Here is a 24,945-nt window from a genome sequence, read left to right on the forward strand (position 1 = left end):
AGAGATTTGCAGATACTAATAGATATATATAGACTAGATAAACAACAAGTTCATGCTGTACAGAGCAAGGAACTATATTCAATATCTTGTAGTAACTTATGGTGAAAATGAATACATGTATGTTCATGTATGACTGAAGCACTATGCTGTACACCAGAAACTGACACAACACTGTAAACTGACTATACTTCAATTAAAAAAATACATGTATATACACACATACATACATATAGGAAAAAAGTGTTACTTTAGTTCCCAGCCCCTCTTCTGAAGTTAGATGTTGAAAACAAAAATAGGTTTTTGAAATTCGAATCTTAAGACTGGAAAGAATGACTAGGATGTAACAATTTTACATAGATAAATTTAATAGGTTTTTGAAACTGATCATTTTTCTATATATTTAAAGTATAAATCACTTGGTCTAATATAAACTAGCACCTAATTACTATTTACTGATATGGAATATATTTTTAAGAAAAATTATTCCATCCAAATCAACGTCGTTTCTATTTTGCTGTCATCCACATTTCTTCCATTGTTTAAATCACACTGAATTGCAATGAAACCAAATTTCACACACTTGAATGATCTGCAAGGTTAACGTAAACACTGTAACTAAAATTTCAGTGATGTCCCAAGCAGATGTCATTTCTCTCCTAGAAACCCTAATCTAGCATAAAGTTTCAATAGAAAGACTGAGTTTCTGTTTTACTTTTTAACTCTGCATAAAACAGTACCAGTAAAGATGATAACATTCTGTCAGATGAAAGACAGCACACAAAGAAAGGTACCTGGCCCTAACGGGGGCTGACAGTGACCCCTCCTTCAAGCAGGGCCACCAGCAACCTGTTAACACGCACCAGCAAAGCCGTCCCTTCCTCCTTCTGAGTACCTCTGTGACACACTTGGTCTTCCAAGTCGGCACAGCATCCTCTTGACCGGGGCCTCTCCTGCACATGTTCAGAACTTTTAAAACAGATTCTAGGGGGAAGAATAGGAAAAGAAAAAAAATCAACATATGACAAATGCCTATGAAGTGGTTGTTTCTCGGTAACAGGGTTAGGATGATTTTTTCAGCTTCTTCAAACTTCCTGTACTTCTCAGATTTCCTACAATAAGCATCAATTCACCCATGCAATTTAGGAAATAAAGGAAAAACATTTTCACTAATAAAAGCAAGTCTGTTCTCTTCAAAGTTTGAATAAAACTAATTGAAATCTTACATATCTTGACCCTGACGTGTTTTTAAAGACAGATGGCATACAATTTTTCAAAAAGCTGCTTTTAGATAAACATGGGAGGTGACCACCAGAAGCACACAGGATCACATGTACGTTGCTTGTTCTCTATTCTCAGCAGCCTTTAATGTAAAATGCTGTTTGTAAGCCTGAGGTCGACTAGGCCTTTCCCTTCCTATCCTACAGTAAGCAGAATTTTGGCCTCCGTGATCTTCATATGCTGGAGTTTTAATACCTGTAAATATGTGACTTGGCCAAAGGGACTTTACAGAAGAAATTAAGTTTGCTAACCAGCTGACCTTAAAACAGGGAGATTATCCAAGTGAGCCCTATTAAATATGGGTCCTCAGATCAGAAGAGGAAGGCAGAAGTGTCAGTCAGCCAGAGAGATCTAGGGAACAAGACGCAGGAGACATGTGAAGCGGGAGCCCCCTCTTACTGGCTTCCAAGGCCAGGGAATGATGGTGGTCCCTGGAAGCTGTAAATGATCCCTAGCCGAGAGCCAGAAAGGACACAGGACCTCAGTCCCACAGCAGCACAGAACTAAATTCCCCATCAACCTGAATGAGCCTCAAAAACAGATTCTGCCCCGGAGCCCAGCCCTATCAATGCCTTGGTTTTCAGCCTGTGTAACTTAGGGCAGAAAAACCAGCTAAGCCCACTGCTGACTTTTGTGTTGTTTAAGTCACTAGGTTTGTCGTAACTTCGTATGGCAGCAACAGAACACTAATACAACAGCTACAGTCCGAAACTGCAGGGTACAACAAGGGGGACAAAAGTGCACGACGGCGTGGCCTCTCCAGGAACCACAGGCAGCCTTTCACTACAGCAGCTTTCCCTCAAACTATTAACTGACATGCGGAATATTACTTAATGACTGAACAGAAACAAAACAGCTTTCAAAGTAACCAGAGATTTTAATTTGATTTTGTGAGAAAAAAAAAAGCTTAGAAGCAATCAGACAAGCTGCTTTTCTCTTCTGTGTTTGTTACCTATGAGTTTGTAGAGTGCAAATATTAACTAGGGAGAACCTATAACTGAAACGCTATGTAATTCAAGAAGACATCTTTACCACATAGTTACTGGAAGACAAGCCTTCTCACTGATCATTTAACACTCACAGAAAATATGTAACAAACAAAACTGAAATTTGAATCTGTGGTTATTAAAACACAAAAGCACTAGGAGTCTGCTCTTTTTTTTTTTTTAACTTCCTGAAACAAGTTATAAAAATGATTTCAATTTCAACAGTTAAATTATTTTAATAGCTGTTACCAAATGCTTCAGTAGGTAAATATATCAGCCTATGGAATTCTTTTTTCAAAGATGGGCTAGGAAAGAATGAATGCAAAATGTTCTTGAAAATTCTTGAACAATTAATACCCAGTCTTACATTTTCTTGAGTGTCATGGACATAACCTAATGGCTATCAACTTTCAGTTTTGTTTGCTGCAATCAAAAGTCACTGTATATTTAAGCACACATGATACAGAACACAAGCATCCTTGCTAAAATACTACTGTGCTCAGGGCTCACAGTTCTAGGACAATTTTACATCAGACGCTCAAAACACTGTACAACCAATAGATTTCTGTGAACAGTCTTAAGAGAAAGATGTATTTTGGTACATTAAGGCAGCTTCAACCAACATCTTAAAATTTCTGAATATTTGCTGCAACAAAAGACAAATTTGATATTTGAATATTAGATATTTTCAAGAAATTTTAAAACTCACTTAGAATAATACCATAATTTGTGAAACTGTGGTCTTAAACATTTTACCACTACATTCTTACCACGTAAGACTTACCTAAAATCAAGATACTCATCCTATCAGTATCAAAGATACCTATTAAAAAAAAAAGGAAGGGATTTACATTAAATACGATGAGAAACCCTATATTTAAACAAGGGCCTTCGAACAGTTTCTCACACACAACTGTGAGGTAGGTTATTATCCACATTTTGTAGATTAAAAAACTAAATGAGGTTAATATGACTTGCTGCTACCACAGCAGCCAAACTGGGAATCAGATTCCAAATCAGATTTTGTTCTTTGCTCTCCATTATTTATTTTCTTCACAAACTTTTTAAAGGTTTGAAATAAAAAGACTGCTATTCACTGCATTCATTTTAAAAACAGGCAGCCAAACTTTCACCAAGGCGACTTACTCAAAAAGTAAAGCAACATAAAAGAAATAAAAAACACATCTAGTGAACAACTTCTGACAATGATGGGGAGGTCTGGCCAAAGGAACCCGAAGACAAGCAAAAGCAAACAATGTGGTGCACAGATTTAAGGGAAAATGAGAGGAATTAGGAAAAAAATACAGTTCAAACAAGTTTTTGACTAATTATTATTCCTATAATTTGAGAAGGCACAATTAATTAATAAGGTGTTTTTGTTTTTTTTAGTGGATGTGTTTCTCTTTTCCACTTCAGGAAAACATTATGCCTAGAAAATGGCCTTTCTTTGTAACAAAACTTAAAAAGGACTTTTAACTGTGAAAAATACATGCCTAAATTAGCAGCAAAAAATTAACCATGCAATTCTCCTTGGCCAGAATTTTCCTATTCCTTCCCTGAAATTTTAAATCTTTAAATCAACACAAACCAGCAAACCTCAAATTAAAAAAAAACAAACCACACTGTATGAACCTTGTCAAAATCCTATGTATGTTCAAAAAGGTTGTCATGCTAGGACATTCTACAAATACTTAACTTTTTTCCTGGAAAGTGCACTCTACTCTGGGATTTCCTTAATTGCACTTTTTAAAATGTAACTTAAATTTACCTACCCTGCTTGTCCAAATAATCATGAGCTACTTCCATAGCATCTGAACTGCTTTCGATGGAAACAGCAGTTACCAACAGTCACACACACCGTCATGGCCGCAAACGGGCACTGCTACGCAAGGCTGGCAGTAAACATTAACATTTGTTCACTAAATTAATACAGGCCCACAGTCTGGTAACTTCTGGACTCAGCCTGATTCTTATCAGGTTATGGCTGAAAAAGTTTAATTAAAACTCAATGTAGTCTAGACTGTGGGTCCTGTTCTTTAATGTTATTACCGTTCAGTGGCATCAAATGCATCATAATTATACACAGGAAAGGCTAGTCAGGATGCCAGCAACTTGTTAAAATAATACATAATTTTTAAAGCTCAAACATAAATTACATTTCCAATATTTTTAAGATTTGGAAGACTCCATGTCAAGCCAATAATAATTAGGTAGTCTGCAAATAGAAATATACTCTATGAAAATAGTGTCTTACCTAATATGCATATAAAATGAAAAATTATCAATCTGTATATTAAATTTAGATAAGCCTAATTCAGATTAACAGTCAAAAACTATGATAAGATAGGGGTTGGGGCTAGTGCTAAAAACTACTGTGCAGTAAGAGTCGTGTAAATAAAATTAAAGGAAGAATCGTCTCCTAAAGTTTCTTCAGTATTTTTTAAGCACCCTCAGTAACTTAGAAGTTCTTCACATAAATCAATATGCTACTCATAAATACTTAACGATAATTACATCTAGTTAGTACAATCAACTGGTTCAAATAATTAAAACTAAAATATATTCAGTTAAGACTACTTTACGTCACTCTGAGACCTGAAAGCAATAAATCTGTTTGTTTTTACTACTCAACTACTCAGCTATTTCAGTGACTCACACTGTCCCCCCCAGAGGAAGGGAGCACACAAAGCGCAGTGGTCATCACTGAACACTTGAGCGGCATGAAAGCTTTGTGAAGAGCTTTCTGGTCCTGCTTTCTCGTCTGGAAAATGGTGACTCACAAGGTTACTGTAACGTGTTAAATAGGCTAATGGATACGGAGGGTCTCTGGATCTAAAAATCACTATTAAAATGTATGGAACACTTCCATCACTCCAAATGAGTCTCTTTTGCTTTGCGGCAAGTACATGTGATGTCTTAACATGTTTGGTTTCTGGAAGATTTTTGCCATTTGTATTCCAGGGGGCAGCTGTATTTAGAAAAATATTCAAGTATATACCTTCAAAATGGCTCACCAAACACAGACCACTCACACTAGTATAAAAAGTGGACACTAACACAAATCATATGAAAAGGCAGAAGACAGACTTTAAAGCTCAAAGGTAACTCAGAGGTCTTTTAATCTATCCCTCCCACTTTAGAGGTTACAAAAATGAGGCCCAACACAGGATGTGACTTAACAGATTGCACATATCCCTCATCAAGAATATTATCGAGTCTCTGAGAACTATTATTAAAATAAATTGCACTCCCTATTTAAAAAGTCACAGAGTGACAGAATGACCAGGTAAAGACATGCCAGAAAGAAAAGGTGGAAGTCTTTAAAAATAAATAAAAACACATAAAACTGTGAACATGTCTAGCATTTAGATACTAAGATTTCAGTCATTAACAGGATTTAAATTATTAACCAGTGAACAAAGATGCAGTGTCTATGGTAGGCATATTCCAAGATCTTATATTTTATAAATGAAAGGTACATTGCTTATATTAACTCAGTATACTGTATATTTACAAAAAATGCAAATAGTCAAAAAACCTGTTACAGCTGTCTGTGATTATTTTCTCAGTTATGCCTCACCTAAAAAGTCAATCTGTATTCCCTGAGTACAAACTGGCTAGGGAATAAGAGAAAGCGAGCCCAGGAGCACGTGACTGTCAAGGGAAGCTTACTTGCCGAGAGGAGAACTGCCTGTACTACATACAGCCAATTCCCTACCAGAATACTGTTACTTCTGAACAACTTAGGCCCCTGGATTCTCTTCAGAGTTGGCTAGTATCGAGGAATGCAAACTCTAGAGGTTACAAAAGTGTCTCAAAAGTTTGTAGATCAAAACAAAAACCCAGATTTGTAATAGTCTGCCTCCCTCCCTCCTAATATAGTTAATCTGGGATGTTGTTTGTTCCTACATTAAAGAATAATAAGAATTAGATCTAAATATGGTGTCCTATATAAAAGTTTTTAGAAACTGTTCACTGACTACACTTTTTAAAGAATCAGTGACGTTGACTCATTACCCATAGAACCGGAAGCATTAATCACTAGTCTCTTAGGCCATTTTACAAGTAATCTTGTTTAAAGGTTTTCAGTTATCCATCCAACACAAAAAGGAATAAATTTTGCTCCCCCAAAATACTATAACCTGGTTAAGAAAATCAAGGTGCCAAGAAACAAACTGCAGGCATACAAATTCCACTCGTCCAGCATCCACTCAAGATGACTGTCTACAAGTTAAAATGAAATTATTCTGATTTTGAACCAGATTCTAACAACTGATAATGGAAAAGGAAATCTTAATTTTATTCTTAACTACTCTATAATTTTGGCAACCTGGTACAATAATTTTCTTAAAATAGTATTGGCCAAATGTGCTTTGTCCCAGAGGATAGTGAGTTTAAAACCATAGTTAAATTAATTTGGACAAAGCAGGATTAAACAAAGTCAGATGACTTTCTTTTTTTCACAAAAGGACTGGTCAAAGTCTCTACCGCTCAAATCCTTTGTTGTCCTCAAGCAGGAGAGTCACATGTATCATTTTCCAAGCCTGCTCACTGAATTCCCTTTTCTGCAGAGCATCTCACAGAATATAGTTTGGGAAATGCAATTCCAGAACCATTATGGAATCCATTTCCATGATATAGCTAAGACTTACCTACAGCCTAAGAATAGAAGCTCTCCTCCAGAAACTTAACAGGAACAAACTGTTCCTGCCCCAGGTCTGTCCACCACATACCACATCCACAACTGACCAGTTTCTAGACTGAAACGGGACTTCAGCAACTGACTTTCCCTCTCCCTGCCTATTAGCAACCAAAAGCCTCCTGTGAAAATGTCCTAGCCCCCATTATGCTGGACTGAGCCTCCTGTAATCTTCTCCCTACAAACCAATGTGCCACACCATCTACATTCAGTGAATAGCTGTGCTTTACAAACTTAAGCATACAGGAGCCAAAACTGTGACCCTTAGTTCTCCGTCAATTCAGTAGATAACTATCAAAATGTAGATATTTATAAATGCTGGCAAGAGTGAGAAAATAGCAAATAATTTTTTAACTCTTAAAAAACATGATAATCATCCATACAAAGCAATTTTGATTGAATAAGTTTCTAGTATCTGATTCACTAGGCTACAGAAGCTAAAATGCCACCAGATTCCTTCCTGCTGTTTCTCTGACTTCAGAGCTGTTAGGAGTTTTGTCACTGGGAATAAAGAATCAGATTAATTCCTCATTTTGAAGGTTATCCCATTCCTAGGAAAATATTATAAGGTGGCCCTGTTTTTCCCAAAAGAGGTATTTCGACGTTTGTTGAGGCCAAAATTGTGCCATATCTATCTTGCACATACATGAGACTAACGCAGCAGGACTGCCTATCTCTATAAAAATAATCACACAAGTACCCTATGCGGCCACTAGATGGCAATCTTTCAAAAGGTTAAACTTTTAACATTTCAACAGCAACCCCACCTTCCTTCCCAAATTGGCAAACGAGGACTCCCTGTATTTTGAAATTAAGAAGTCAGACTTAAAAGTTATGTAACATCATTTTTTAAAAGTTCTACAAAACAATATGATGTGACACACTGCAAACTCCTGACTCAAAATTCTTTAAATAAAGACAGACATACTTGTCTTCCATAAACCTAGGAGAAACTTGGTTTAACATTCTCATTTGCTTCTTGGTAGAAAACACATTATTTTTGGCAAAGAGAAACCTGTCAAGGCAATGTCACTTTTTGTTTTCAAGAGCTTAACCTTTTCTAGGGTAAGTCCATGAATGAAATTGTTAATTACAACATATTAAACAAAACAAATAAATACAAATTAGATAAATTAGATAATTTAAAAATTAAATATTTTTACTAAAACAAAATACAATCAATGGGCTACTATCTACCCTGCTGTATATGGGGCTTTAAAGCCTTTTTTAAAAAAACCTGCATAAAGCAAAACAAACAAAAAAGTTTGGTTTTCCTTTAAAAGCACTGGTGTGTGAATACATACATGCATATATGTAAACAACACATATATTCAAGACAGAATTTTTTTTTATGTTTAAGGCTTTCTTGCCTTAACAGGTTCAACAGTGAAGGTCACAGCCTACCAAGCTTTGGAAGTACACAAAAGCCCTTAGGGCCAGAATAATGTTTTCAAATTGGATGGCTAACAACCAAGATATAGAGCAAAGAAAGAGAACGAGAAAAGATTTCAAAGCTAAGTCAATTAGTCACTAAGGATCAAACAAAAGACAAAGACAAAGGTGACTAGGGAAGGTAAGGGAGGGGTGTGACAGCAAAAACAAACTCTGGATGAAAAATTAGCATTGTGGAATACAACCGGACAGATGGGGACACACAGACAGACAGACAGACAGACAGACACACATACATACTCCCCCCACCCCTCACTACAACACACAATAAGAGATCAAAGATAAGAGTTTCTTTTAAGGGACTGTCGACATTTTGCTTTGTTTCATTTAACTATTTTATCAAGCTTGGTGAAGTACAAAAATAAATAGAGCTAAAAAGAATTTGAAAACGGTAGCTTCTGAAGGTAGCTGTAAAATGATTTAAGTTTATGAAAAAGACAAAAGTTGCTGCAATGTCCGATGTTCCAGCACTGAGTAAAACCTTGAAGGCTCTTAAATATGTTATTCAGGGAAATCTCAAAATAAAAATCTCTAGTTGGCCACAGCTGTTTTTAAGGAACCTGGAAATCATGGTTACCTGTTTCAGGACCACAGCCCTTCTGCTGAACACGGGGCAATCTTTGTAAAAACTGCTAGAAGAACTTGGGTTTCTGAAATTTAGGGGGCTGGCTCTTAAGCTTTCAACATTTAAATACTACCTTACTAATGGCTGTGTTATTTTTTAATCTTATGCATAAACACGGCCTAAAGCCTGCTGAAATTTAGGAAGCAAACTGGATTTACCTACATGAAACAGGAAAGCGAGAAGGTGTTGCCAAACGGCCCTCTGAATGAGATGGTGTATTAATCATCTGTAGCGAATCCACAATTTTAGATTAACAATAATTTTCATTGATATTCACCTATTAAAGAGACTGCCTGTGTGAATTTATCATAGGCAAAATAGAATTACAGGTCTACAGTAAATAAAATGTCACACTTTTTTGTTTTCAGTAGTTTCAACTGAATGTCCCCTGGAGATAGTCACGTCTCTCAACCAGTACTGCAGGGTATGTGATAACAATAATTTAAAGAATACATGTGATTTTCACAGTGCAGTAACAGAAAGACAGAAACTAGGAAAACGTTGTCAGCGGGCTAAAGTAGTGATCAGACTGGCACACATTTCAAAAAAATCCATGGTGTGACTGCCCAGGCGGGGTGGAACTGAAGACAGTGTGCTTGCCGTCAAGGAGCCCGTGAGAGAGCCAGAGAGGGAATGGCTCTCTGCAGTTACAGAATCCAAACTTGACCTCGGTCTGTGTAAGCCAGCCGCAGAGCAGGACCGCTGAGGTGTTGAGGAACCAGACCTCTGTTCCACCACCTCATCTGAAATGGACCAAAGAAGAGCAATTTATATGAAAGGTATATTTGCTTGAACTCTTCCTATGAAGATATTATATTCAGAATATTAAGTGGTAAACATCTGAGCAAGGACAACTTAACAACAAATGTCATGTTTCAGTGTTTCAGGAGCAGGGGTGGCAGTAGCCCTTCCCTCCCACAATCAGAACACTAAGCACTAAGTGATCCCAGCACTCCCACACAATCAAAACGTGACCCCTAAATCTGTCTCAACGTGGTAGTCGACAGTAACCTTGAAATCCAACTGATACCCCTTACATCTGAAGAAAACACATCTTCGGAGGGTTATTTTCTTGCGGCAGATGAACAAAAATTCATTAAGATAAAAATAAAAGATACCATTGCACAGTAGTTCTGACCCTTCACTGAACACTGCAACTGCCTAGGGGAAGGGGCCAAGGGAAATCCTGTTACAACGCACATTCCCAGTTTCCCAGGACCCATCTCCAGAGATTCTAATTTGCTAGGTCTGGGAGACTTATAAATCTTAATAAAACGGGGTAATTTTGATGAAGATGGTCTGGGGACCATATAAACACAGCTATTGCTAATGGCAGTTCAAGAATAAAGTTTAAATGCTGTTTAAAACAACTTCCCTAACTCTGAACTCAGTTTTTCTCTGGTTCCATCTAGCAGTAGTTTATTCTGCTTGTATCTCACTTGGGCCTCTGAATGGAATAAGCACATTTGCTCAGCCAGGTTTGACTCTTGGCACACGCTAAGTCTTTGGACACAACCACCTCCCCTGACTCCTTTGCCTCCTGGATGGCCATGGGCACTGGAATCCAACCCAAGTCCCAGGAGAAGTCAATCTGATCACCATGGCCACCCAAGATGAAAGAAGCTGACGAACAGGGAAGATGCATATTACAACGCTTACAGATAAAATATGAATGGAGAAATGTGACAAAGAATCTAACAACACAGCTGATTTTAGGTAAAACTGCTTTCCTGTTGTTCCTTACTTTGCTTCACAGACAACACTTCAAATGACTTTTTCATACCAAGGAAGCACTTCTCTCGGAGAAGTACTGGATTAGAGATTTTCCACATGTCTTCAATCCTTTTTGTTTCACTTACATTTTTAGTTAAACCTAGATTACTTAAAAACCAGTACAGAAGACCTACCCACCATGTCTCTGAGATGGTTTCAACATCTTGTCAACTAGTGCCAAATTCTATCCTCTCAGAGCTCATGCCTGCGTGGTCTCCTTACCATCAATGCTTTTAAAGTCCAAAAGATAGCTTCTGTTGTCCACCAGGTACAGCTGTAAGCTCATTTTCACATAATTGCCAGTCACTGGATTTCTTCTTCTTACACGTAGATGGTATGCATTTACTACCTAAAATGAAAAATCTTCTTTAAGGAAAAATATTAAAAATGATAAATTATAAAATATCTCCCTTATTCTTATTGTAAAGAATAATATCAAACAAATAACTGACAGAGGTGGGGTAGAGAAGGAATTCCTGAATGATCTTTTTTTTTTTTACATTACATAGTAGGTTAGTATTTATTCAAATCCTACTAACAGTACTATGTACAACAATTAAAATTTAAAGAGAATTCAGAGATTATATAGAGTCTAGCCTTCATCTTAGATAAGCCTCAACTCTAAACTATCAAGAATAATTTTGATTGTCCAGTCTCAACTTGAATACCTTTACCTGTAAATAAAGAGTGGAGGGAATACAGGAGAACAAACATGTTAACGGTTTGCATCAGGCACTGTAACAGGTATCATAATAATCTTGTAAGGAATATTTTTTTTCCCTTTGGAAGATAATAAAACTGCAACTCAGATAAAGAAGATTCTGTGTTTTCAAAATATCTTATTAAATTAGTTCCAAAATTTTTTCAGTAATGAATTTATTAACTTCTCTTTTTTAACTAACTAAATAAAACTGCTTCAGAAAAGGGAGATCTATTTTTTAAATGGTTTTAAGGAAATATTATTTTGTTTATTCATTCCATGTACAAATAATGAAATGAAAACATGTCAAATGAATATTTACATGGCACGTTTCAAAGTTTCCTTCTTCCTTTAAAAACACGTATGTAGTCCTCAAGAAAGGAACAAGAGTAAAAGATACCTGAAAATGAAAAATTGCTTTTTCCCCCACATATACCCAAATAGAACTGAAATGAAGCTGACCACTAATAAAAAAAAAGTAAAATGTGGGCTGAGAGTAGAAGAATATAGCGTTACTAAGGACCAAAAGCACTAGCCAAATAAGAGAGATTTTCTCAACTTACAGAAAAGTCTTTGTTGACTGAATAAATATGTCCTGACGGTCTAATTTGTATTAACCCCTTGCCGCTACAGCTACTGGCAAAAAGGAAACAAAAGAAATCTCTCTTAGAAAGAGAGTGAGAAAAGTAAAAACATACTATCTTTGAAGACACATGACTTTTTACTGTTATGATATATGCTGAAACAGGTAGACTATATTCTCAAGTGATTTCAAGTTGATTCAAACCTCGTTTCCCGGCCAAGAATGCTATTCTATAATTCAAAAATACGAAGTCCTGAACATTAACAGTTCTTCATCCTTACAGAAATTTGTTTATTTTGTTTTGAATGCACATGGTATTTGGAAAGAATGAGGTTTATCAGCCAGAAGCATCGACACCATTAAATTCATATCTAAATCTAAAACAACTTTTTAAATTGACCTTACTACTCAACTCAGCAGCACAGAACAGCCTACTATTCAAAAAAGGCTTCTACAAGGGGGAGGGTACAGCTCAGTGGTAGAGTACATGCTTAGCATGCACAAGGTCCTGGGTTCAATCCCCAGTACCTCCATTAAACAAAGAAGCAAACAAACCTACCTAATTACCTCCCCTCCACCAAAAAAAAAAATCAAAAACACAAAAAACTGGCTTTTACAAATGATATTCATATACTACAATTTCCTACCTTCCATTCAAAATCCAGCTGCTTCATAGCTCGATAAACTTCAGCCATAATGTCATATGGTTTGCTTTGACTTCGGATTCCCAGATGCCACTTGGCTTTCTTCACAGCTAATGATTTGGGCTTAGTTGTATTCAGCGCATCCAGTGGGCATCTTGCTTTAGGGCTGTCTGCTATAAGAGGTGGCATCCTTTCTGGATGAGGTTTCAGGCCTGGGGGAATATGCATGGCACTATCATCCATAAAAGAACCAGTTGGGGGACTAGAGGCGAGGTAGAACTCACTGGCTTGGTTCATTATTCTCCGATTGTCAATGATAAGATGATAGGCCACTGCAAGCTGGTCTTGAGGGTCACCACTATATAAACTGTTCATTACTTCTGATTCTGTACACTCAAATTTTTCACACACTTCTTTCACAGCCTCATCATCAATGACGTTAGCATCATAGGAGGGGTCTTCAGGAAATAAGTAATTGGGCAAATCTTGTTTAAACCATTCATGCTCTCTAGGAAAAATACCACAATACACTATTGTAAGAACATGCTTTGGCAAGTCCCAAATAATTCAGACACGGGCTAACACAATATAACAGAATCAGAAAGACCTCGTCTCTAGCCACTTACTAGCTCTGTGACCCTGGGTAAGCTAGTTAGCCCCTGCTCTTGCATAACTATGGTTATTTAGACTTGGGTATTTGGCTGACATTTTCTCAAAAATAAACAAAATGAGCCTGTCATTTCAAAGAAAACAACTGGCAGTATTTATTGTCAATGATAAAATTCAAGCTTTCAAGCAAAATGTTAGAATTCTGTATAATTTGTCTCCATGAGTTCGACAGCTCCCCATTACTTAGAAAACTCTTCTAACTTTATAGTGAAGATGATAACGAATATTATTTGATATTATGTAATGAAATATGTCACCATTTGAAAAATCAGTCTACCTCAATAACCCAGTATTTTCCAAATGACCAATGCATGATGTTACTAGAATCACACATGAGTAAAAAATTCACCCAAAATGCAAAACAGACCAGTGAATTTTAATGTAATAAAGTACAAAAGTTCATTGATTAAGTTTTCTGATTTGAAACTGCAACTAACATGTTAAGCTCTGGTTTAACATCAAAGAATAACATCTGCCACCATCTGAAAGGCTATGAAAATGTTCTTCCCATTTCCAACCACTTATCTGAGATCAGATATTCTTCCTACACTTCAACTAATACAACATAATGGAATAGATAAATGAAGTAGAGATGAGAACCTAGCAGTTGTCTTTGATTAAGGCAAACACTTACACTGAAAAATGTAAAATAATGGCACTCTTGTCACCATACTTTCTTGTTTTGGAAAATAAAGTTATTTTTCATAAGAGACAATATTATTCAGATTAACGTGCAGTAGGTCTGCTATTAAGTGAATTAAACATTGAGAAATATAACCTCCATTAACACACACACACACATCTCTTTGGAATCGAGGAATTTTAAGACTGTAAAGGGGTACTCAAACCAAAATGTTTGAGAACTAGTCCCCTAAATTCTATTTTCTCACACTTCTGGGCCTTTGCACATGATGTTACTATTGCCACCCTAGAATATTCCATCCCCTTTCATTTAACTAACATGTACTATTCCTTCAAGACCGTGTAAGCATTGCCACATGGTAAACTGGGCACTCCTAAGCTAAACTCAGATCAGTATACATTATACCTGAACACCTACTATTGACTGATTAATTCATCATAAATATTTACTAAGGACAAACAATGGCAAAAAGGCACACTCTCCTCACAGAGACTATATTCTAGCTGAACACAAATTAAACAAATACTCTCAAAAATAAATATATAGTTGCAAATATACAAATACAAAAATTCTGTGATAAAGGCTATGAGTGAAAAACACAGGGTAAAATAAAAGTATATAATTCAGAATAGGAGGAAGGTGATTAGGAAAAACACTCTCAGTAATATTTAAGCAGATACCTGAATGGTTAGAAGTCAGCTAAGCAGAGTTGGGGAACATGTAATCCCAGCAAAAGAAATAATATATGTAAAGACTTTGAGACAAGAAAAAGTTTTGCTGTGTTCAAGAAACTGAACTGAGGCCACTATCATGAAAGTATACTGAATTACGAGTTAGAGTGGCAAATGATATCAGATATTTCTGAATTGTAGGCTGTTAAAAAAAAAAAAGGTTGGGAATTTGAATCTGTGAGTGATGAAAATAACTGAAAGATTTTAAAGAGACAGGTGACATGATCTAATTTGTGTTCTGTAAATATTTTGCTTGTGATAAAGAAACTGAATCAAAAAGATAAAAATAATAAAGATGATGATGATGCTAGCTCAAGAGTCCAAGCAAGAAATGGTGTGCCAGTCCTCGAGGATACATATAGAGATGAAACTTCTATGGCTCCTAGTAGATGATTCTACTATAACATTCATACTTTCTTAGGGTTGTTACAGATTTTTTTCTTAATCTTCCCCACTAAACTGGAAGCTCTTTGAAAACAATAAGGGACCATGCCTTATTCAGCTGCATTCCAGTACTCAGTACAGAGTAAATGCTCAATAAATGCAGAATAAATGATGAATAGCCAGTGAAGTCAAAAATTAATTCATTAATTTGTTTAACTGCTATATCATAATAATAAGTGCCTAAATAAATGTTTAGCAATAAAAATGACTCATAAATATTAATTTTTTCAAAAGAAATAATAGAAGAAAATAGAGAAAGAAAATAAATAAATAATAAATAAAATAAATACATATCTAACATTTTGAAATATCAGTGACAAACAGGGAAGATGAGCACTTTTGAATGAACTCCAAAAATTCACTCTTCATAAAAGCAAAAATTGTTTTGCTATTAGCAAAAATTACTAGCAAAAACTGACAAAAATCAACTTTTTCAGAACTCTGGAAATTAACCAAAAGATTGTAACAATCTGAGAAGTGTTTGTTTAAAAATAATGGCTGAATCTCAGTAAGAACAGCAAGATTTTACGTTACCTTATATCCATCTCCCTTTCCACATTTTTACAGTAACTTTGAAAACCAACAGCCTCACAATCATGGAAGTTCAGAAAACCAGCACCTAGCAACAACTGGGGGGTGGGGAACGAGGAGCAGAACAGGTTCAGAGTTCTCCAAAAGCCCTATCCCGCAGAACTGTCATTATTTGACATAGCTGGTAGCTCTCTGGAAACCTCTACTCTCAAGCAGTGCCTTCATCTGACCTGACTCAAAGCTGCCTCACTGCAAACAGCCTTTCACTCAGCATTGTCAAAAGCAATCAATGGAAACTCTCTAACATCCCAGCTGCCTAAGGCAGCAGTAAGAGTTGGAGCAAACAAGAAACTGGTCAAAAAAAAACTTAGAAGGAAAATTTAGGGAATAAGAGTTCCGCAAGAGTCCTTAAAATACTCTGATATAATCTTAGGAGTCACAAATGTAGGGCTATGTGCATACCCAAGAAAGGTCCTTATTTTTCATCACTGGCTAACTTTGAGGCTCTGTGCTAGCAGGAAGTGAAGACTAATGTAGGGGTACAAACTTCTCATGAGAGCACTGAAGACAGCCCAACATGCACAGAGTCCCTCAGCAAAGGCTGGGAGACTTATTAAATCAAGGCATTTAAGGAAAACTCTTGTCTAATAAATTACCTGACCATTAAGCTAAGCAAGCAGAGACTTCAGTGGCCACCCATGACAAAGAATATAGACTTCATGGAATTACTTCAGTAAAATCACTAAACAAGCAAACAAAAGCAACAACAATTACAAACCATAGGCATTTACCCAAGAGAAATAAAAACATATGACCATATAAAAACTTACACATGAATGTTCATGGCAACATTATTCATAAAAGCCAAAAAGTGGAAACAACTCAAATATCCAGTGAGCGATGAGTGGATAAATAAAATGCAGTATATCTAAATGATGGAGTAGTTTTCAACCAAAAAAGTAATAAAGTACTGATACATGCTACACCATGAGAGAACTCAAAAACATCATGCTACATGAAAGAAGCCAGACTCAAAAGGCCCCATGCTGTATGGTCCCACTTAAATGAAATGTCCAGAATAAGCAAACTCAAAAACACAGAGAGTAGATCAGTGGTGGCCAGGTGCTGCAAGGACAGGGAGATGGCTACAGAGTTTCCTTTGGGGATGACGACAACAACATTCTGGAATTAGACAGTGGTGACAATTGTACAACTTTGCGAAAATACTAAAAACCACTGAATCATACAACTTAAAAGAGCAAATTTATGGTATGTGAATTATATCAGTAAAATCAGTGTTTAAAAAACAATAAAGAGAAATAATCTAAATTTTCATTTCTAATTAATTTAGAAAAAGAACCGCAATTCTTTATAATAATAAGAACACTGCCAATTAAACAGTCATACTTCTAGCTTTTGATTTTCAAGAGTCAATTCCTGAATTAACTCTACCAAGGTAAGCAGTAACTGGGATGTTTCTGAAGGTTCACCTGAGACAAAATCATTTCATTTCATACGGGTTACTACACAACCACCAGAAATTATGTCTTTCTGTCACTACTACCTAGCACGTAATTTTGATACATGACTTAAGACTAAATGAGTTATAATGACTATTAATCAAATTTTAGAAACGTCACAATGTGTACAAACTTCAAGTGCAGCTAAAAGGTCCTTACATAGTCACTTTAAAGTAAAATTGATAGCTAATATTGTGTGATGGACATTGTCCTGAAATATTTAATTATATTAGGATGAACACATACAGTTTCTAATATTCAACTGTTTTTAAACCTACAGGAATAATAAATTCATATGGTTCAACCTAAGGCTATCCTCCAAGCAAGTCCACTCCATATGATGTAACTAAAGCACAAAAAGGACAGCAATATGCCAATAACCAGTGAACAGAAGAATCGGAATTTGTAATTAGACAGTTGAAATTCAGACCCTTCTTTTGTAACCACAATAACGTTAATAGTCATACTAAGCTTATGGTACTTAAAGATGTGATTTTCATGAAGACATCTGTCTTGCCTACCAATATATTCCCAGCAACTAGTATAGGATCTTGCACAGATTAGATGTTAAATAAACAATTGTTAAGAAATAAGAGCAAAAACGATTAAAAGAATGAATAAATACTGCGATACATTTTCTAATCTCCAACAGTTTACCATCTTAAAAGAAAAATAAAATCTGTACAGAAATACAGGCACACCTTGGAGATATTGTGGGTTTGGTTTCAGATCACTACAATAAAGTGAATACTGCAATAAAGCAAGTCACCAATTTTTTGGTTTCTGAGTGCATATACTGTTTATAGTATCCTGTATTCTATTAAGTGTACAATAGCATTATGTCTAAAAAAACAATGCACATACCTTAATTAAAAACATTGCTAAAAAATACTAACCATCATCTGACAACACTGGGTTGCCACATACCTTCAATTTATAAAGAAATGCAATCTTCGACAAGGGAGGCAAGAACATACAATGGAGAAAAGACAGTCTCTTCAGCAAGTGGTGTTGGGAAAACTGGACAGCAGCAAGTATATCAATGAAGTTAGAACACTCCCTCATACCATACACAAAACTAGACTCAAAATGGCTTAAAGACTTAAATATAAAACAAGACATTATTTAAACAAACAAACAAGTGAATGAAGGGCTACAAATGATAAAATATCCTTTTTTATGGGTGAGCTGTATTCCATTACATACATACATATACATACACACACACACACACACACACACACACATATGTAATGCATCTCCATTATCTATTCAACTATTGATGTGCACTTAGGATGCTTCCATATCTTGGCAATTATAAATAATGTTCCTGTTAATAGCAGGGTGGTATCTTTTTGAGTTAATTCTTATTTTGTGCTTGGCTTTATTCCTTTGATAACTATGTAAGTTTAAAAAGCTTAAGCTCTAAACATTCTTAGAAACAATAAACAGTACATATATGTAAATTTAAAAATACATGCGCAGTAAAAAAAAAAAATTTATCAAGCCATGAAAGACACAGAGGAAACTTAAAAGACATATTACTAAATGAAAGAAGCCAGTCTGAAAAGGTTACAAACTACGATTCCAACCAAATGACATTCTGGAAAAGGCACAGCTACAGAAACAATAAAAAGATCATGGTTTCCAGGGGTTTGGGAAGAGGGAGGGAGGGAGGGATGAACAGATGGTGCACTAGAGATTTTTAGGGCAATGAAGTTATTCTTTATGTAGTGGTGGCTACATGTTATTATGCATTTGTCAAAACCCACAGAACGTACAACATCAAGAGTAAACCCTAATGTAAACTATAGACTGGTTGATAATAATGTGCCCATGTTGGTTCACTGATTGTAACAAATATGCCACACTGACAAGGGATGTTGAAGGTAGGGGAGTATATAGTATGGGTGGGAAGGGCTATGTGCGAATTCTGTATTTTCTGCTCAGTTCTGTTGTGAACCTGAAACTGCTCTAAAAGAATAAAGTCTATTAAAATTTTTTTTTAATTTTTAAAGATTTAAATATAAAACAAAACAGTATAAAGCTCCTAGAAGAAAATATAGGCAAAACATTCTCTGACATAAATCTTAGCAGTGTTCTCCTAGGGAAGTCTACCCAGGTAATAGAAATAAAAGCAAAAATAAATAAATGGGACCTAATTAAACTTATAAGCTTTTGCACAGCAAAGGAAACCACAAGGAAAACAAAAAGACAACCTACAGAATGGGAGAAAATATTTGCAAATGATGAGACTGACAAAGGTTTAATTTCCAGAATATATAAAAAGCTCATACAACTTAATAACAAAAAGCCAAACAACCCAATCCAAACATGGGCAGAAGACCTAAACAAACAATTCTCCAGTGGAGACATACAAATGGCCAATAGGCACATGAAAAGCTGCTCAATATCACTAATTAACAGAGAAAGGCAAATCAAAACTACAATAAGGTATCACCTCACACCAGTCAGAATGGCCATCATTCAAAAGTCCACAAATGATAAATGCTGGAGAGGGTGTGGAGAAAAGGGAACAGTGCTAGTGGGAGTGTAGTTTGGTGCAACCATTATGGAAAACAGTATTGATTCCTCAAAAGACTAAAATTAGACTTACCATATGATCCAGCAATCCCACATCTGGGTATATATCCAGAGGGAACTCTAATTTGAAAAGATACATGTACCCCAATGTTCATAGCAGCACTATATACAATAGTCAAGACATGGAAGCAACCTAAATGTCCATCAACAGATGACTAGATAAAGAAATTGTGGTGTATTTATACAATGGAATATTACTCAGCCATAAAAAAAATAAAATAATGTCATTTGCAGCAACATGGATGGACCTGGAGATTGTCCTTCTAAGTGAAGTAAGCCAGAAAGAGAAAGAAAAATAGCAAATGATTATCACTCATATGTGGAATCTAAAAACAAAGGATATTAATGACTGTCCTGATAATGGTATAGTTCAGTCTGTGTTTTGAACCCATCCTTGTCGACTTCATGATGAACTCCTGGAAACTGAATGACTAATACAAAAGGGTTTTGCAAGTTGGGGGATTGATGAGCAACTGCCAAATGCCTGTCTTGTGGCCTGTTTCCTCCATACACTCACCATTGTTTGGTGCAGTGTGATTCTAGACCCTTCACCCTCATGGATTCAGACATCTATTTAATAAACAGACTCTACTTTGTCAGCACCCCATATAGAACTTCTTTGACATGGAGTCCATTTCTCATAAGAGAAAAAAAAATCTACAAAACAATCTATGTTTTGCAGATATAGTGAACAATCTATGGTTACCGGGGAAAGCAGGTAGGAAGGGATAAATTTGGGAGTTTGAAATTTGCAAATGTTAACCATCATATATAAAAAAAGATAAAAATAACAAATTTCTTCTGTATAGCACAAGGAACTATATTCAACATCTTGTAATAACCTTTAATGAAAAAAGAATATGAAAATAAATATTATATATATATATATATATCTGCATGACTAGGACATTATGCTATATACCAGAAACTGACACATTATAACTGACTATACTTCAATTAAAAACAAAAATGCAGTATCTACACAGCGTAATAAAGCAAAGTGCAGTAAAACTAGGTATGCCTGTAACTATAAGACAGAATGTGGTAGCATAACAGAAATATAACACATCCTGGTACATAAGAGAAAGGACAGGTGTCACAGAACTGGTATGGCAATTCAGAGTAATGGAAGCAGTACAGGTTTGAATACAGGCAATTTCTGAGCCCTACTTCTGCCCTTTATTAGCTGGGCACTTTCAACAAATACAGATTTACTTAAGACTTAATTCATATCAAATGCACAATGCCTAGCACATACTAATACTTGGTCCCTAGCTTAAAAGAACTTAAAATTTAATAGGGACAAATATATACCTAAATCAAAACATAACCTTTGTAAGCTTCAGTTTCATTGTTTGTAAAATGAAAATAATAATAGCTACCTATTAAGAATCAATGCAATGAAATATGTCATGTCTAGCAAAATGCCTGTTACATAATAATGGTTCAATAATTAGTAACTCTCTCTGCTGAACCATATTTTGTTGAATAAAGAATTCCCAAACTTGAAAAAAACAGGATATAAATAAATTTTAAAACGAGGAAAACTATTATAGATTCAAGTTAATTTAAGTACAGAGATGAATGCCACCATTTTACACTATCTACATATGTGCAAATTAACTCATCCTAGGAGATTTTTATTTACATTTTTCTTCCAAAGTCTGTAAATATAAAACAACTGTTTTAAAATAACAGAAACAGTACTTTCCCTATTCTAAATGTACCTGCTGCTACAAACAGGTGCAAGTATATATATTAGCAAATTAAATTTTTTAAGCAAAAGCCAAGTAAGTGAACTATTTATTCTAAAGAACCAGGAACACAAAAGAGTTTTTTTCCTGCTAAACTCACTTGCAAAACTAAATCTGGTGCTAATTCACAATTTTATATTTTTATGTATGAGGTCTGGAATATTAAGAGGTTGGGGGAAGAAAACAGTACACGAATGCAAAAGGAATCAATCCTTGTTTGCAAGAGTTCTGCAGCAGTCACACAAACACATCATTTCAACACCCCAACAGTCACATCTGGCTTATGAAGAAAAGGCGAAGTATTCTGGGAAAATGTCAAAGGAATGTGTTTGCAAATAAATACCTGATGAAATGTTAGATAAGAACAAAAAACCCTCTAAGAAACATGACTGATAAGTAAAAAGCAGAAGGCAATGAATCACCCTGACTTGTGTGCTATATAAAGGTCATATTCACAGTAACGCCAGCAACTGCACTTTCCAAAGTTTCTCACATAACAAGAAATTCTTCACAGCAAACCCACAAGCAGCTAATTTTGGATTCAAGGTCTTAGCAAAATTTTTCATGCTTTATTTCATCGACCATATGTACGATGCATAAATCTCACCCTGTTTTGCCACTTGAAGCTTATTCAATACTTTCTGGGTGCATGCTGTATTCCTAGGCCAGTATTCTAGCACAACATAGACAAAGATGATGAGATACTCCCTACCCTTATGTAGCTGCAATTGAAGAGAGGAGAGAGACACACTGAAAACAGCCAGATACAAAATGACAACGAAAGAAGAAAAGCATGAACAACTGCGGAAACCACAGAAGTGGAAGCAACTAACACTGACCAGGAGTCAGAAGTGATTTCACAAGGAAGGTAATACGTGAGCACAAATCCAAAAAGGCAGAAAAGGCATCAGAGGTAAAGGGAATAATAAAACAAAGACATGAAGGCATAAAATGTATGTTATGTTCGAGGAACAAGGAAAAGTCCATTGTGGCTGAAGCGCCTGTATGAGGGGTGTGGTGGTGAGCGCAGGAAATGAGGCTTCAGAAGTAAGCAGAGCCTTATGACCAAGGGCCCTATATGCTTGCTACCTAAGCTGAAAAGTTTGGGAAACAATCTGAAATATTTACAGGATGAGTGACAGCATGAGGTTTATGTAGTGAGGAAAGTAAAATTCGTATAAAATACAGTGTTACAGTGCCTAACATAAAGCAGGCATTCAGTTAGTGGTAGTATTATTAATACTGGAATATGCACTTAATAGCAACAAAAAAGAATACTCACCTTATGTCTTTGATAGTTGCTCGTTTCAGAGGGTCAACCTGCAGCATATGCATCAGGAGAGTGGCAACGGAACGGTTGAGATATTCTGGGATATAAAAAACACCCCCTCGGATCTTCTTAAATAACGTAGGTACGTGCTCATCATCAAATGGGAGGGTGCCACAGAGAAGCGCGTACAGAATAACCCCACAGCTCCAGATATCAACTTCAGGGCCTGCGTACAATCTAGGGGGAATGACGACAACACAAACCTGAAATGCAGGTGTCACTTTTTCTCATATATATCTACTCTGCTTTTGTATGTACCTGTGTCCACAGTACAGACTCCATCTATATTGCTTTCCAAAGTCTTTAATGAAGTCCATGGCCACTCCCCAAAATTCAAGGGCTGTTTCCCAGAAAGAATTGGTCTGATCAATTATTCAAATTTTCCAAGAGAAAATAGTATTTTTATTTATTTGACACAAACTAATTTAACTGAATTCACTAATTGACTTTATAAAAAATAGAAAACTTTCTACGGTTGATTTTTGATAGAAACATCAAAGTAGATGACCATAAGCTTGAAAAAAAGCAACACTATATAGTGTATAGGCTAAATCTTTTTACAATAAAGCTATCACAAGAAAAGAAAATGCATATACAATAGAATGTTTATGCCTGACAAACCTACTTTAGAGAGTATGTGAAATAGTAACGTACCTGCCTAGTCCTACGCCAATCTCTTCGACAGCATTTATGCTGTATCACATTATCCTGGGTACACACTACTTTCATTCTAATCACTTGGTAGCTTGTGGAACTAAGACTACTTTTACCCAGAAAATCTATGCCTAGGATGTTATTCCTTTTTTCTCTCACTTCTCTATAGTATTAAAATTCCTCTGATAGCACATTACCAAGCTCAAACCTAAGTCTGAGGTAACAAAGTAAATTTCAACAATTCCAATGACAAAATTACAAATCCCGTTCAATAAAAATTGCTGTCCATCATTAACATCCTTTGCAGTATAGTGCAAACTCCTATAACTGCATTAATACTTTTTCTATATTTTCCCTCACAGAATTCTGTTAACTTTTAAAATCAGACATTGGTCACTGTAAAAGACTTGAGTTTACCACTGCAACCTGTATAAACATGTAACAAATGTGCCATGAATACATTTACCTGGATAAACATTAAGTTAGTTGAATAATTGTCTCCTCGTGTACGGTTTAATTTCATGAAATGACAATATTGTCCCCAAAAACCTCATTCTTCAAAAGATAAAATATAAAAATAATAATCTATACTTTATAAAAGAATATATAAAGTATCATTAAAGGAATTTGTCTAATAAGTAAATGATGACACTAACTTAAATAGAGCCATTGCTTTCTCTCTTCATTGCAATTTCTAAAATGAAAAAAAAAAATCAAGATTTGTTTCAATTTTTAACGGAAAAACGCAAATACATTCATAACAGAATCTAAATTAAATGTTTTAAAAATTGTTTAATATAACTATTCTCTCAAACAATAGAAAAATAAAGGGACAATGTTTCTATTATGTCTTCTCTTTAAAGACAATATATTACAGCTAAATATTATCAGAATGAACAAAACGTTACAAAATGCTTACTCTTCACTGATGCATTATTACCTGCCCGAGATGACTTCAGGTGCTGCATAATTTGGAGATCCACAACTAGTTCGCAGAAATTCACCATCTGACATCATATTAGATAATCCTGAAAATAGGAGTAAATGCTTACCTGGTGCTAGGTATGTTCAAAAGTAAATATAGATAAAGCACAAAGGAAAGACGTCAAGTCTGTAATGCCTCACATTTAATTATTTTAAAAAGCAGTGGAAAGAATTTGTTACACTAGAAAGAGACCATTTCACAGTGCTTATACCATGACAAAAAATCTAAAGCACATCACACATACGACTGAAATTAAATTCCTTTTCTAAGTAAGAATGTTGATTCACTCGACAAATATGAGGCTATTCTAAATTATATAAACTTTTCCAAACATAAAAGC

At 35.5% G+C, this 24,945-nt stretch overlaps 1 protein-coding gene across 3 annotated transcripts in view; it reads right to left on the minus strand.

Moving 5' to 3' along the window:
- Nucleotides 1–2,135: 2,135 nt before the first annotated feature.
- Nucleotides 2,136–24,945, minus strand: part of PRKAA2 (protein kinase AMP-activated catalytic subunit alpha 2) — a 58,202-nt gene continuing 35,392 nt past the window's right edge. The window contains exons 5-9 of one of the 3 annotated variants that reach the window (XM_074376400.1): nt 24,561–24,648; nt 22,919–23,143; nt 12,744–13,248; nt 11,036–11,162; nt 2,136–9,783 (exon numbers count right to left, since the gene is read on the minus strand). In XM_074376400.1, the coding sequence (XP_074232501.1) occupies nt 9,545–9,783; nt 11,036–11,162; nt 12,744–13,248; nt 22,919–23,143; nt 24,561–24,648 (1,184 nt within the window). In that variant the 3' untranslated portion in view covers nt 2,136–9,544. Of the gene's footprint in view, nt 9,784–11,035; nt 11,163–12,743; nt 13,249–22,918; nt 23,144–24,276; nt 24,306–24,560; nt 24,649–24,945 lie in introns of those variants that run through there. The other 2 variants (XM_045519095.2, XM_074376401.1) reach the window with 2 other exon arrangements.

This window comes from Camelus bactrianus, chromosome 13 (genome assembly GCF_048773025.1).
Source record: "Camelus bactrianus isolate YW-2024 breed Bactrian camel chromosome 13, ASM4877302v1, whole genome shotgun sequence".
NCBI lineage: Eukaryota > Metazoa > Chordata > Mammalia > Artiodactyla > Camelidae > Camelus > Camelus bactrianus.